This window comes from Candoia aspera, chromosome 4 (assembly GCF_035149785.1).
Source record: "Candoia aspera isolate rCanAsp1 chromosome 4, rCanAsp1.hap2, whole genome shotgun sequence".
Classification (NCBI taxonomy): domain Eukaryota; kingdom Metazoa; phylum Chordata; class Lepidosauria; order Squamata; family Boidae; genus Candoia; species Candoia aspera.
This window is the reverse complement of record NC_086156.1, coordinates 277,982-292,692: the sequence shown is the minus strand read 5'-3', so window position 1 is coordinate 292,692 and position 14,711 is coordinate 277,982. Positions and strand designations below refer to the sequence as shown.

Sequence of the window (14,711 nt, the reverse complement as noted above, 5' to 3'; positions counted from 1 at the left end):
GGATCCCTGCCTCCAAAGGGGGAGAGGCTGGCCAGAGCTCCAGCCGGTCACCAGGCCCCCAAAAGGCCAGCTGGAAGTTGTGCGTCCGCGGTGGGGACGAGAGCCTCGTCATCCTAGGCACCAGCACTGCTTTTCTGAACCTGGCCCTCTTGGGGTGGGTAGGAGATGTCAAGATTTCTGCCTCTCCTTGCTGGTCATGGCCAACCACAGTTGCCACATCCAAAGCGCCCCCCCCCCAGTGCATGCAGGGGCTCACTCCGTGTGGGTATTGTTGGGGAATCCTGCAAAGTACACAGGTGGTGGGGAGGCGAGGCATCCCTGGTACCTGCAGGGGTTTGAGGATGGGACTAGAAGCCCCCCAGAGGCCCATTTTGGAGTTGTAATCCAGTCCTTGGTTATGTGAAAGTTGCTGGCCTTGCAGGCCAGAAGGGATATCAAAAACTGGGAACCAGGAGGGAGGTGGTATAAATGCCAAAGTGGAAGTGTTTGTGGAGGCTAGAAAGATGAGGGAGTGTGGCCTGTGTTTTCTTCTTCCCAGCTCCTCTCCTGCCTGAGAAGTCCTTGTTAAGGCAAGGGGAGAGGGGCTGACTGCCCTCCCCTGCCTCCCAGGGGAGCTCTGAGCCGGGCCACAGGGCAGGTGGGCCTCCTCGGAGGCAGCAGGGTATCAGGCTCACCTGTTCAGGGGCTCTTCATCCTGGAGCGGGGTTCCCCATTTGGGGAGGAGAAGGTCCTATGCCCTATGGCCTTGCAGAGGCCTGATCTTCTGGGAGGGTACTTCCCTTAAATGCCAGGAGATGTATCTGCTGGGAGGCTGATGAGGGAGAGGCTGAGTGCCAAGGGGTGGGTCCAGGAAGGAAGATGGAGGTGGTGGAGGAGGGAGGACGAGCCCAGGCAGTTCTGCTGCTGCTGCCACTGCCAAGGGGTGATGCCATTTGCCAGGGTGGCAGGCGAGGGGGGGCAGGCAGGGAGCTTCTCGTGTGGACCTTGTCATGAGCACTGATGGTGAGCTGGAGGGGGCCCCTATCCAGGGGGGAAAACGCATGCGTAGTAGTGAGAATTTGAGCTGTCATTCAAAGAGACACAGAACAGACCTGCCTTGACTTTTGGGGTTTATCTGTATGGATTTTCTCACACTTTTTCCGTTTGTTAGGATTTTCTGTCTACTGTAGCAGTAATAAAACACTAGAGACCTATTCCTCGTTTTGGTGTGGTTCCTGCTTGTCAGGACAGATCTGATGGGAAGGGAGGCTGGATGGCAGTGCCCCAGTCTGGATGGATGGCAGGCCAGCCAGTGGTTTGCTGCTGTCTTCCCTGGACCTTGCCTTCCTCTGCTTTTGCCCAGCTGGTTGGGGCTCACTGGCCTGCCTGCCTCAGGGCCAGGAGGCCCCCCTCCTCCTCCCGCTCCTCTCCCCAGTGCAGAAGCTTCCTTCCCCAGCTGGCTCTTAAAGGCAGGGCGGGGGCTGGCTCGTTCTCCTGCCTTCTGGGGAGAATGACCCAGTGGGGCCTCAGCTACTGAGGTGGCAGCGGGGGGGGCGGTATGGGTGGAAGTAACAGCCTGGCAGGGCCTGCCTGGGCAGGGCCGGGGTGTGGTCAAGCAGAGGCCCAGGGGAAGCAGGTTCTTTGACCTGGCAGAGAAGTATGTGCCGAGATGCCCTGCACACGCGCCCTCTGAAGTGGGGGCTGGATCCCGAGAGGCTTCCCATCCTGAAGGGGTTGGGGAAGTTTCCAAAGTTCAAAGGGGCGTAGCCTTGTTGAGGGGCTCCCCAACACCCCTACCCCCCCTCTGAAGGTATGGCTTCCTCCCGGCTGTCCCCCAGGCAGCCTCAATCCCCAGGCAGTGCTCCAGGGAGAGTTCCACTCTCCTCGCCACAGTCAGCATGGCAGATGGAAGTTCCCCTTCCTGTGGTGGGGAGCGCAGCCCTGCCTGCTGCTTTGGGGGGGGGCAAGGGGGGCAGGGAGGCTCTGCTGCTTCAGCAGCAGGGAGACCTGAGGAACCAGTTTGGGTGTTGGCGCTACCTGGGACCGGCCCAGCTGGAGCACAAGAGCTGTGCAGGCAGAGTAGGCGGGGGGAGAGGGCGGGGGGCTGAGAGGGGGGGAGCACAGGCTGGCTCTGGGGTTTGGGCCTGTGCCCAGGAGGCTGCATGGCATCCTCCCTTCCTGCTCCAGGACCCAGAAGTCTGTGTGAGCGGCTGCCCGTGATAAAGACTGGGGTGGTGGGGCATTGCTAGCAGTGGGAGGGGTTGGATTTCTGCCCCATCTCTTCAGATCTGGTGTTACGTGAGGCCCCCCTGCCCCAGCTCTTGTGTCCTCTGGGAGGTCGAGGAAACTGCCCCTGCTATGCGGGGGGCTGTTCATGCTGTGCCCCATCTTTGAAGGCCTCAGCGGGTCCTGCAGGGGGGTGTCTTCTGTCCCTCTTTTTGCACCCCGCTGGTCAGGGCAGGATGGGTGGCACTGCCGTTGTATTTCAGTCTTTACCCAAAAGGAGTAGGTCAGCTTCTGTGCCACTGCCCTGCCAGGCTGGTCCACATGGGCACGCAAGGCGTGGCATCCATCACGGAGAAGGGAGCCAGCACAGTACAATGTCTAATCGCGAGCCACCCCTTTCCCAGTGAGTCTTTCCAGATGCTTCCCACCTGAAGGAGATGGCAGAGGTTGGACTAGATGTTCTTTGTGGTCCCTTCCAGCTCCACTGCCCTATGATGGGTTGCCACGATCCTTGCTTTGCTTTAGGGCCCCCTGGCAGAGGCAGTGGAGTAACTTGCAACAGAAAAGGAGGCTTATTGATGGGGAGGGGCTGCTGCCAAGAGGCCCCAGCAGGCCCAGGCCGGGTGAATTGCAGAGGCGGACCCCCGGGTGCGCAAGGGGGAAGTTACTGCCTGTGGGGTGAACTCAGTGGAACGTGGGCATGCTTTGTGTGGGGGGGTGGGGGTGGAGGCAGAGCCTGTGGGGGAAGAAGAGGAGGGTCTCTGAAGGGCGGAATCCAAGCCCCTGGGTCCTTATGGCAGAACTGACATCAGAGGGTTGAAGGGGGGATTCAGGACTCCACGCAAGGAACTGGCGAGGAGTTGCTTGTGGCTCAGGCCACCACGTGGAGCTCGGCTCTGGGCTATGCCTGGGAAGAGCAGATTGCGCGCTTTGTTAATCCAGGATCAGGGAGAACCATGTTGTGTGCGCCCCACCCCGAGCCCTCCTTGGCCGGGTCTCTGCAAGAAGAGGAGCCCACCCGGAAGAGCCTCTGTGGGACGGCCACCCTCTCGAAAGGGCCCTTCAGAAGGGATGTGGCAGAGGAGGCCCCTTTCCGACCGAAGGGTCTCCGAGTCGCCTTGCAAAGACCCTTTTCCTCCTTGCTGAGGAACCCTCACTTGGACGGGAGGCTCCTCCCAGGTCTTCCCCAGAGACGCAAGGAAGCAGGTGGCTTGCTTAGCTGAAGGGTGGACGGGCCTCATGCTGCAGGAAGAAGGGTCCGTAGTGCACAGATTTTTATAGGGTTCTGCGTTTCTAAGCAGTAAAAGTTCATTTTAGTTTGGTAAGAGGAGGCAACTACGATTTTAGCTGCTAGTTCCCGATCCTGGCTCCATGCTAGGATGAGGGTTTGTTCCTTGGATTAGCTTGGCCACCAAGGGTGGGGCCCGCTGCCCTCCCCGCTGCAAAGGGCATTGCCTTCTCGCTCTGGCCTGGGAACTGGTGGCACTGCTTGGTGGACGTCGAGGCGGGCAGAGGCGCCAAGGCTGTTCAGCAAGCGGGGCGACCTCAAGGTGCAGCAGAGCCACTGGCTGAATTGGCCCCCTCAGTCCCCTCCCTAGGCTTCGGCCACTTCCTCCGAGGTGGGGCCAGGACCCTAACCAGACCCCACTCCTTGCTCCCACCCCAGTCTGTACTGGAGAGGGGCAGGGGAGGGGAGGAGGGAAGGTGCTGCCCACCTTCTGCCCAAAGGCCTGGCCAGAGGGGACCTCCTGGTGCAGATGGCTGTGCAGCAGCCAGGGAGGAGCCAGGGGTTGGCTGCTGCTGGTGTCCTGATTACCAGGAAACACACTGAGACGAGGACTTGGTCTCTAATATTTATTAGTAGTACTTAACAAGAATCCTAACAAACTGAGAAGGCGTGGGAAAACCCAGCCATATAAACCCCAAAGGTTAAGGCGGTCCCGATCTGTGTCTCTTTGAATGGCTGAACAGTTCCTCAGTGCTACGCATGCGCTTGACAGTCTGGGTGGGAGCCCCCTGCTCGCCATCCTTACTCATGACATCTGGGCCATGACTCGGGCAGTTCCTTCTTTGGGGCGGACCTCAGTCCGCACAGCCCAGTGACCTCCACTCACCCTGTTTGCTTGGGCACTGCTGAGCTCTTTGGCCAGCCGAGCCTCTGCCTGGCTCTAGGAAGACTGTTCCTTTCTGAGGTTTGACGGAGGGCTTTGCGGATGCTGATCTGGGGCATCTTAGGGTTCTTTCCGAAGAAAAAGAAGGCCCCCCCACCCTCTGGAAGGCCTCAAGGGAGGATGGGACCCTGCGTGTAACCCCCCTTGCTCTCTCTCCCACAGACTCGTTTGTGAACAGCCAGGAGTGGACGCTGAGTCGCTCTGTGCCAGAGCTCAAAGTGGTGAGTAAACTGGGAGGGGGCGCCCACTTCCTCCCCATGACACGCTTTGTGGAGGGGTGGGCTGATGGCTGCTGGGGCAGGTGACCCAGCCCTCCTGCAGAGGCAGGGGCTCTCATGCCCACTGGTGGCCAGGAGGGGCATACTTCTGCCACCTCTTCCCTTTGCTCCCAGGGGTGGGGCCAGCTGTGTGTGCACATGCCCCACCCCCTCCCCACACACATACAATTAGCAAACCCCCTGCCCCCTTTCCCTGCCTTGCAAGGACTTGGCCATGGGTTGCACCTCAAAAGATGCTCCCTCGCTTCCTGCTGCTCGGCTCCCCTGGACACGTGGCTCTGGGAGAGGCACCAGGCCTGCAGCAGCTCCTGGGTGCCTTTACCAAGGAGCAGCTTGTTTGCCCTGTGGGCACAGGAGGTTGGCATAAAAGCCCAGGATGTGTCTTTCTGCAGCAGTGCAGCAGCCCTGCTCTGACACACTTTGGGTTGGGGTGCAGGCTGTGCCACCTGCAGGGAAAACGTTCCTGTGCCATCTTGCACTTGTGATCCAACTCGGTGGCCCAATTCTCAGGTGTTTGACTTGGCAGCTCTGGGCTGATCCATGGCTAGATAAGAATCTTAATTGCATACTAGGAAGAAGCTGCTGAACCACTGGTTCTCTGTTGAAGGGAGGTGCAATTCTCTCTTGATGGAATTTAATAATCCTGGCCCCTCCTGCTTCCCCCTTTCCCGCACGTTAACTGGTTTCTTGCCTTGTGGCTTCGTAGTGGACGTCTCCGGCCAGAAGCAGGCAGGCAGGCAGGGGTGGTCTTCCACCTTCCCTTTGTCTTTCAGGGGATCGTGGGCAACCTGTCCAGCGGGAAGTCCGCCCTGGTGCATCGCTACCTCACAGGGACCTACGTGCAGGAGGAGTCCCCGGAAGGTCAGTGTGTCTCACATGCAGGGTGGCATGGGGTGCTGTCCCCACCCTGGAAAAGGATGCACTGAGGAGTTTTTCACTGCAACTGGAGGCAGCGACTTAACCCACATCAGCCAGTAACATGGCCAGGATAAAGCCGAGAGCCGCGGAGAAGCAGTGAGAGTGGATCCCAGCGCCCCTTCCAGCCTCTGCGCAGGGAATGGGCTTCCCCGGCCTGTGTCTTTTGTCGAGGGGGCAGCCTGTCTCTCAGCAACTCTCATTTACCTGCCCAGCCCGTGGAAGTGGAACCCTTTCCTGGAATGGCTCCCCTGTCAAGGAGGGCGGGGGTGGGGCTTGTCCAGTTTCCAGAAGCCTCCTTGAAATTTGTTTGGGGCCTATTTTCCAAACCCTGCCAGGGGGCTTGCATTTGGGTGGAATCCTTCCTGCTCTTTAGCATTGTGCGGGGCACAGATTTCCCCCGGGAGCCTTTATGAGGCTGCACCTGGCTCTGGGGACCCTTCCCAGCTGGCCCAGCTCCCCAGTGCTGCCAGCCCTCTCTGCTGGGTCCCTTGTGGTCCTGTGAGCAGAGGTGGTTCTTGGCCAGCCTGGCCAAGCCAGAGCCGCCACCTCTGAGCCAGGCCTGGGGACTGTTCATGCCCTCGGCTCCTCCACATCCTGGCTTCTCCAGGGCTCTTGGGCAGGGCCAGAGAAATCCCAGCGAGGGGCAGCTTCTGCACCTGGGTGGAGAGGAGGTGCCGAGGCAAAATGCCCAAGAAGCCGGGGGCTGAGTTCTCTTGGCTTTCTTGGCACCTGGACACGGAGGCAAAGGATGGATTGGTTCTTGCTGCAAGTCTGGCTCGTTTGTGCAGGAATCGACTCCCTTCCCTGACAGAGCAGGGGCCAGGGTCTTGGGCCTGCCAAGTCCAAAGCTGGAGCTCCTGCCCGGGAGGGACATATCTTGCAGGAAGCCAGCAGGGGAAGGAGGCCCAGACACCCACCCGGCTCCTTTTCTCGTGTCTCCAGGAGGCCGATTCAAGAAGGAGATTGTGGTGGACGGGCAGAGTTACCTGTTGCTGATTCGCGATGAAGGGGGGCCTCCAGAGCTGCAAGTAAGGCGTGTGCCACCCTTCCCTGGCACGGAGGGGCCTGCCGGCTGCTGAGCTGATATGGGTAGCTCCTCTGCAGATGGGCTCCTGGGCAGGTCTGAGGCAGAGGCTCCTTCAGCAGCACAGGGCCTGCTGGCTGTGCTGGTCAGCTGCCTGCATGACCCCGGGGTGCCTGTCTAGCCCTGAGACCCCTCCCTGGCCTCCGTCTTCCAGTTTGCTGCCTGGGTGGATGCCGTCATCTTTGTCTTCAGCCTGGAGGATGAAATCAGCTTCCAGACTGTCTACAACTACTATCTGCGCCTCTGCAGTTACCGAAACACTTCAGAGGTGCCCATGGTGCTGGTGGGCACACAAGGTGAGGGGGTGCTGGGTGATCCGCCAGAGCACAGGGGCACCCAGGGGCTCTGTTGGAAGGGATGACAGGAAGGGTCACTTGGCACCTGGCTGGCCATGCAGGGTTCCCGCCTCCCTACCTTGGCCACAGCCACCCTGAGCGGGGGAGAATGGAGTGGGAGGGGCAAGCTCCTCTGGAAGAGGGCTGGCTGGCTCCCGCCCCCCTTTCCATGGTTCATTTTGTCAGCCATGATGCAAGCGGGGAGGATTGTTTTGATCTCACCCTTTCCTGGGGGTCTTAATCCCACCCTTCCCTGGGGTCTCAGCTTCTGCTGAGGGTTTGGGCCAGTTGCTCAGCCCGCTTAGGCTGCCTTCCCTGCAGGGCTGGTTCTGCTGATGGTGGCCTCCTGGAGCCCTTGCTGTGCAGGCCATTTCCCAGCCCCGCCCTCCACATGTGCCCTCCATTTGCTTCCTCCTCTGGCAAGGGAGCAGGACCCTGCGTGCCCCAGCTCTTCTGCTGCATGGGGTGGGGCAGAGGCAAGGGGTCTTCCCCCTGTTCCCAGCAGCAGCAGCTTCTCCTTGCGGGAGGCCTTGCCCCTCCCGCCTGACCCCGTCCTCGCCACAGATGCCATCAGCGCCACGAACCCCCGGGTGATCGATGACTCCCGAGCCAGGAAGCTCTCCAATGACCTGAAGCGCTGCACCTACTACGAGACATGTGCCACCTACGGGCTCAACGTGGAGCGCGTCTTCCAGGACGGTAGGGGAGAGAGAGGGGCCCTGCGGGGAAGGCCTCCCCTCCTTTGCGGCTTGGGTAGGGAGAGGGCCAGCTCACCTCCATCTCTCTCTCTGTCCAGTGGCTCAGAAGGTGGTGGCCCTGCGCAAGAAACAGCAGCTCTCCATTGGGCCCTGCAAGTCCCTTCCAAACTCGCCCAGCCACTCCTCTGTCTCTGCTGCTTCCATACCCTCCGTCCACATCAACCAGGTAGGGGCTGGCAGATGGCCAGATCGGAGGTTGGTGTCCTGCTGGTAGAGGGACTACTTCTGAGCCAGGCGTGTTGGGGGCGAGGTGAGGGCGAGGTGGGGACAATGCAGCTTCCCAGACCCTGTGTGTGACTTGTCCAAGGTGAAGGAGACCCGTGGCCACTGCCAGGGCTGACCATATTGGGACCTTGGGCTCCCTTCTGCTCCACAGCTGGGCTTACGGAATTCCCTGCTGCCGCCAAACAAACTGGGCCCTGGGAACTGCACCATCCCTGCTTGGAGTGTGCCCACACTGTCCCCTAAGCCTCCCAGGCTGCAGTTCCCTGTTCCCTCTTGGCCCCCCGAGCCAGGGGTCCCTGTGTGTCTCTGGGCCACCCTACCTCTGCCAGGCATAATGCCAGGCAGGGGCACGCCATGGATCCTGCTGGGGGATCTCCTGTGGGAAGAGCAGAGACATCTGGTTTGGTGAGCCCTGTCCTGGCGGGTTCTGGCGCCCAACACAGCTGTCCTGGGCCTCCCTGACTGCTGGGAGTGGGTTCCTTTGGGGAGGCTCCTAGAGTAAGGCAGGGTTCGTGCTCACAGAACATCTGACGGTCACCCGGCTTCAGCCCGGGTCCCCCTCCCCTCACAGCATGGGGAGAACAACACCTGCCTTGCACGGCTATTTGGAGGACTGCCAAGATGCACATCACCCACTTCCCCCAAATCTGAGTGAGGGAAGCTTGGCTGGCGCAGTGGCTGGCAGGCCCAGAGGGACGCTGACAGAAGCTTCCCCCAAAAGTGGAAGAAAGAGGGGAGTGGTTTTCTGGGGGTGCTTGCTTAGGACGGATGGCAGCCCCAGCGAAGGGAAAAGGTGTGGATGGTGATGAGGAGCCGATGAGGTATCCCACTGCTCACCGCTTCCTCCTCGGCTGCTGCATCCAGGCTGCCAACGGGAGCGGGGCCTTCAGCGACTATTCCTCCTCCGTGCCCTCTACCCCGAGCATCAGCCAGCGAGAGCTGCGGATCGAGACCATTGCTGCTTCCAACACTCCCACGCCCATCCGCAAGCAGTCAAAGCGCCGGTCCAATATCTTCACAGTGAGTTCTGGGACAGGGATGGGCAGCTCCAAGTGGCTCTGGCATGACTGCAGGGAGGTGGGGCAGTTGCCTGTAGGGGGCAGCAGCTTTGGCAGCCACCCTACTGCACAGTGCTGGGCTTGGCCACAGCCTGAAATAGGCCTGCAGGTGGTGCAGAACTGGGGTGAACTGCCAGCCCCACTGAGGTTGCAGAGCTTCAGGGTGGGAGCTGGGGAAGTGAAAGGGTTCTGTGGGGCATGGGCAGCATAGCTGCCAGACCTGCGAAAGGGCAGGAACAAGATTGGTCCTTCCATCCCTCAGTCCGTCTCCTGCAGATGAGGAGGTGCAAGTGGTCCAGCTCCAAAGTTAAGGAGTGTAGGTGGGAAGGAAGCTGTTGTGCTAGATAAGACAGACATAGCTTGGCCTTGGGGAAAGGCAAGAGGTAGGATTTGCCAGGCCCTCGGAAATCCATAAATAAGCGAGCCATCCCGTAGGCAGGAAATCCGCAAGGGCTGGCTTTCATGCCCGTTTCCAAAATCGGCCGTGCTGCAGTATCTGGGGTCGTCTGGCACACACACCCATTTCTGTGGGGAGGAGACCGGATGCTCCCTGCTGCAAGGAGGTCAGAACAGACCTAGTGGGAAAGTACCCTGGCGGCTCTGCAGGAGAGACCCATCTACTGTGGAACAGGGTGCTTTGGGTACGCGGAGGTTTCTCCCCGTTTCTGAATCACCAAGCGTACCAACGATTGGACCTTGGCTAGCCAGCTCTGTGTGTGGGGACAGGCTCTCTGAAGGATGGGCATCAGGCTGCCCTGCAGCCTGAGACTGGGGTAGTGGTGGGCCCGGGCTCATGGGGAGGAGACCCCCAGTGTGACTGTGTTGAAGCGTGGGAATGGGTGGGCTCTGGAAGGGCTTTCCCCCAGAGCCTTTGGACCTGCAGTCAGCCGTGCTGCCTCCCCTCGGGCTGGAGGGCAGAACTGGGTAAGCTGGGAGGGGGTGCAGCCTTTGCAGCAGTAGATGGCCTCCTGTTTTCTCTTGCAAGATTCCCTCAAGCGCACTTGACCAGCATTGATGTCAGTGCTGTGCGAACACCTTCCCCCCAGTACTTGGCTGCCTACTGGGTCTCTGCTCTTTATGGCTCTGCTGAGGCTGCTGTTTGCCTTGATGGCAGCCACAGCCACCTTCACCTCTGTTCCTGCTTGCATGGTGCCCCACTGCACGTGCTTCCTTCCCTCCCTCTGGTCCCACTTATGCCCATTGCCTCCAGCTGCTGCGCTTGCTCTGCTTGGTGGTAGTGATGTTGGCAGCAGCTGCTCTGCATGGGCCCTGCTGGAATGGCTTGCGGCCAGCGCCCTGCCTTACCTAACGCTTCTCCCGGCCTTCCATCAACTGCACCTCACTTGCTCCTGTCTACAATTGCATGGATGTGGCGAGCCGTCACCCAGTTGCCATGGCCAGTGGTTCCGGAGCTGGGGCGCAGCTGGGTCTTCGGGCTACTGGGCCAGAGGGGAGCGCAAACCGTTCTCTGGAAGGGGGGACCCCTGTGGGCGGTCCCGGAGCTCCCCTCCCCCTGCTTTTGTGCCCCTGTTCTGGGACTGATGTGCTTCCTCTCCCCAACCCCCTGCTGCTTCTGCCCCTCCCAGCTCGCTCCTCCTCTCCCCGCATGGCTCCTCTCCTCTCTGCAACAGTGCGGCGGAGCCTCTGGCCGGCAGGGGGAGACAGATGCCTGCGCTCTGCCGTTGCTGCTCGACGTGCCCGCCCCGCCAGCCAGCCACCGCTCTGCCGCCACCCCTGCGGCTCCGGCTCTGGCGGTGGCCGGTTGTTGCCGGTGGCTGCCTCCGCTGAGCCCCAGACAGACCGCCAGGCACGCGTCCGTGTTCTAACTTGCCAAACTCTCTATTCTCTCGATATTGCAGATATGTGCCACTGTTTCCAACTTTTCATCAACCAAAAGGCCTTTCCAACTCCTTCCAAATTAGAAGATCCCTCTGGCTTCCTTCCCAGCAGGCCGCTCAGTACCAATTCTTTCCCTTTTGATTGCCTCCCCAGGGCCGGATCAGGGGCAGGCACTGGGAGTGATCTCAGATTAGTGGCCTGGCCTGCCCTGCCCGCCGCTCGGGTCCCCCTCCTCCTGGAGACGCGCAGGAGCCTTTGCCCCCTCCCCCCTCTGTAAAGTCTCTGAGAGCGAGCCTGCGCTGCACTTTAACCTGGGACTGGTGGGCATGCGGAGAGTCTCCTGCCGGCGGCACCTCTGGAAGATGGACAGAAACGCCCGAGAGTGCCAGGAGACGGAGGGGCCAAGGGACGCTTTGCTACCGCGCTGGGCTGCCTGCCGTTAGCGCCCGCTGCTCCTTGCTCTCCGTCTCCCTCCTTCCTCCTGCATGGACTCCTCCTCCTCCTCCTCCTCCTCCTCCCCTCCCCCCTCCCCCCCTCTTCTGAGCAAAGCGGCTGTCTGCAGCTCTCCGAGTGCCCCTCTCTTCTGAGTTCGTCGGTTGGGACGAGAGGGCCCCCTCCAGAGCGGCAGGGCTAGTGGCCGGCTGCCTTGAGGAACGGACAGATGGACGGACGAGCTTTGGGACTGCTGGACGATGGATGGCCAAGGGATGAAGCCGCTGCTGCTGCCATTCGTGTGGTTCTGAATGTATCGATTGCGCCCCATGCCGTGAATTTCGCGATATTTTCCACTGTGTCTTGAGCACCTTCAATGGACTGTACATTTCCAGCTTTATTTATTGATCCATTTATTTATTTGGATGATGGTGATGAACTCGAGTTTTGGCTTTCTCTCTCTCCCCTCCCTTCTCTCTGTCCTCCTTCCTGTTCTAAATGTAAAGTTAGCTGTTTAATGTTGATGCTCTTTTGTAAGAGGCTGGCAGAAGCCTCGTGACATCTGCGACAGACTTTGTAAGGTGCCAGTGTGTTCACCAAATAAACTGTTGGATTTAGGAGGGCTGGTGCCATTCTTTCTGGCTTCCGCCAGGTCTGTTCCCGCTGCTGCCGCCACCCCCCCACCCCTGCCTTCGCTGCTGCTGCATTTCGGCTTCCATCCCATCCTGCTCTCGTCTGCCACTGCCTCCCGTGGCCTTGTGCGCGTGCGTGCGTGTGCGTGCGTGTGTGAGCAGGGCGGCCAGGGTGCCTGTGCTGGGTGGATGGGGTGGGGAAGCCCAGCTTATTGGACCCTCTGGTGGGTCCGCTCCCTCCCGGCCCTGCCTCGCCCTGGGGCGCTAACGCTCACGTGTCTCTTCTTCTCTTCCAGTCTCGAAAAGGCACTGACATCGAGCGGGAGAAGAAGGCCCCAGAGTGTAAGGCGGACACGATTGGCAGCGGGCGGGCCATTCCCATTAAGCAGGTTGGCATTTTTCCCTGCCCCGTCACGCCTGGCAGCGGGCCTGGTGGCTTAGCAGGTCGACCCTGGAGATGGGAGGAAGAGCAGCAGGCTGGGGAAAAAAGCCGGGGGGGTGAGGGGTCTCCGTGTCTGGCCCTGTTTCTCCATGCGTGTTTGCATTGCCAGTTCTGTGCCCATGTATGTTTCTGCCACGTGCCTTTACCGTGCTCTTGGAAAGCCGTGCCAAGCACTCAATCGGCAAGGACGTTTCCGGGCCTCCATCCCGCTTTGCTTTGCCTTCATGAATGTTGGGTATGGGGGTGGTGGGCAGGTTGGGGGCTGTGCCAGGGGGCTCCGGAGGCCTTCCTGCCTCTGTACCCGGGAGGCGGTGCTGGGGGGCAACTGCTCTTCTTTGGAGGGACCCCCTGTCAGCTCGGTCTTCTCCATGGCCGGTTCTGCTTTGGCCATGCTGGACACAGCCCTGTCCAGTTTGGGACCCTCTATAGGCAGGAGCTGCCGTTCTCTTCCACCTCCACAATGCTCCATGCCCACCACTGTGTGGCTGCAGTTTCTGCCCGGCCCAAGTTTCTGTGCAGCAGCTCACTGGGGGAGGGAGGGTCTCCTGACCTTTTTGGGTGAAAGGCTCCACTGGGCTCTTCCAGAAAGGGAAAAAGTGGGGGGGCTTGTCTGGCCTCCCTGCAGGCAGGTGACTGGAAGCAGGGGGTCTGTGGAGTTTCCTGAAGGCCGTCAGCCCTGCCCTGCCTGGGATGGCTCCTGGGGTGGGGGCAGGTAGCCTTTTTAGGGGAGAATTGGGCTTGCAGAGTGGGAGCCCCTCCCCCTCTGGTCTTCCCATCTCCTCGCGTTAGTCTGGTCTCTGCGGGACCTCCCCTTGCTATGTAAAGACCCCCCCCCCATTTGCTGCAAAACTGTTCTCTGGCCTGGCTAGAAAGGCTGTGGGACAGGACAGGGCCAGTCCCTGTGGCCACGGGACACACAACATGTGTGTCTGGATGCTTGATGCTCTCCCACCCCCTGTCCCTGTGGGCCCACCATGGGCCAGGAAGCAGGGGTGGCGGCGGCCCTCGGGGGGGCCAGTCACTGGCCTCTTCTGGGGCCCCATCTGGCACCCCCAGCCTGGCCCTGCCCAGTCTGTTGGCTCCGGTGCAGGCTGGGCCGGGGGTTCCTCCTTGGAGGGAGCAGGGATCATGCTGGGAGCTTAGATTACATTTAAATTGCCATTTGCATTTTCCAATCAATACGCGACTTTACAATTAAGTTTGGTGTTAAAATTCTTAGCGAAAAGTGAGCGGAAGGGAGATTTGTGGAGGAAACGAGTCCTGTGGGGGCCATTGGCACTCCCTGCTTCATTACCCCGTATATTGTTGCTGCCACCGCCGCCACCGCTGCTGCCGCCTCCATGATGGTGGGGGGGCTGATACCTCCAATGCCAGTCCTCCAGCCATCCTCAGCTGTGCAGGCGGGGGCTGAGGGAGCCAGGCGTGGGGGAAGCCCCCGTGGGGGGGATTGCTGCTCTTTGAGGAGGGGACGGTCATGAGGGTTGTGCTGGGCGCCTGCCAGGGGAGGAGAGGAGGGAGCAGGGGGGCACTGGGCAACTTGTGGGTTGCTGGCCACTCTGTGCCTCAGCCCCACTGGTGGCGCTGGCAGAAGTGTCCCCATTCCGCCCCGCCCCCCCCAGTCACCCACTAGCTTCCCGCCTGACCATAATTTGGTGCAGAATCTGTTGCACCCTAAAATGCTGCTTGTTCAAAACCCACCCACCCACCCACACCTGGTATTTGGCAGCATCCTGCTTGGGATCCCAAGTTGGGGCGGTTTATTTTTGCACACACTTGGGACAGAAGAGGCTAAAACCTGGTTTCTGGGGCTGCATCTGGGGCTTCTGCAGCACAAGAGGGAAGGTCCTGTGGGTTGTACTGCCAGCAGCTCTTCTGGCTGCTGCTCAAGGGAAGGGGTGCAGGGGGTTGAGAATCTGCCCGTTTCTGACTGGGGAGACAGCAGGGGAGGGTTGCAGCTGCGCTGGTCCCTGGCGGATGCTTTGCTGAGGTCCAGGCTGGGAGTTGCTGTGTGCATTCGCCCAGACGCAGACCACGGCGCCCCTGAAGGCCTGCAGGATGCCCCCAGGCCAGACCAAGGGAACTGGTCCCTCGGGGCAGCCCAAGGCAGGGCCTTACCTCTGCTCTGCTGCCGCCTTATTCTCCAGAGGGCATCTGATCCCGGTGCCCTGCTGTAGCAGCAGCAGCAGCGGGCCAACATTTGTCCGGCGGAACGGCCCTTGACGGCACCTTCATGGACCTCATGCCTCAATTTGGGGCACAGGGAAGACCAGGCAGAGGTTCAGCTTTGCCAGCATTTTGGTTCGATACATGAACCGGTTTTCCTGACCCTCTTTC

At 60.4% G+C, this 14,711-nt stretch overlaps 1 protein-coding gene across 2 annotated transcripts in view; it reads left to right on the top strand.

Moving 5' to 3' along the window:
* AGAP3 (ArfGAP with GTPase domain, ankyrin repeat and PH domain 3) overlaps positions 1-14,711 on the top strand; it is a 66,909-nt gene that overhangs the window by 24,319 nt on the left and 27,879 nt on the right. The window contains exons 2-9 of one of the 2 annotated variants that reach the window (XM_063303161.1): positions 4,539-4,597; positions 5,428-5,515; positions 6,515-6,600; positions 6,811-6,952; positions 7,556-7,690; positions 7,788-7,915; positions 8,839-8,994; positions 12,232-12,324. In XM_063303161.1, the coding sequence (XP_063159231.1) occupies positions 4,539-4,597; positions 5,428-5,515; positions 6,515-6,600; positions 6,811-6,952; positions 7,556-7,690; positions 7,788-7,915; positions 8,839-8,994; positions 12,232-12,324 (887 nt within the window). Of the gene's footprint in view, positions 1-4,538; positions 4,598-5,427; positions 5,516-6,514; positions 6,601-6,810; positions 6,953-7,555; positions 7,691-7,787; positions 7,916-8,838; positions 8,995-10,891; positions 11,924-12,231; positions 12,325-14,711 lie in introns of those variants that run through there. The other variant, XM_063303162.1, reaches the window with a different exon arrangement.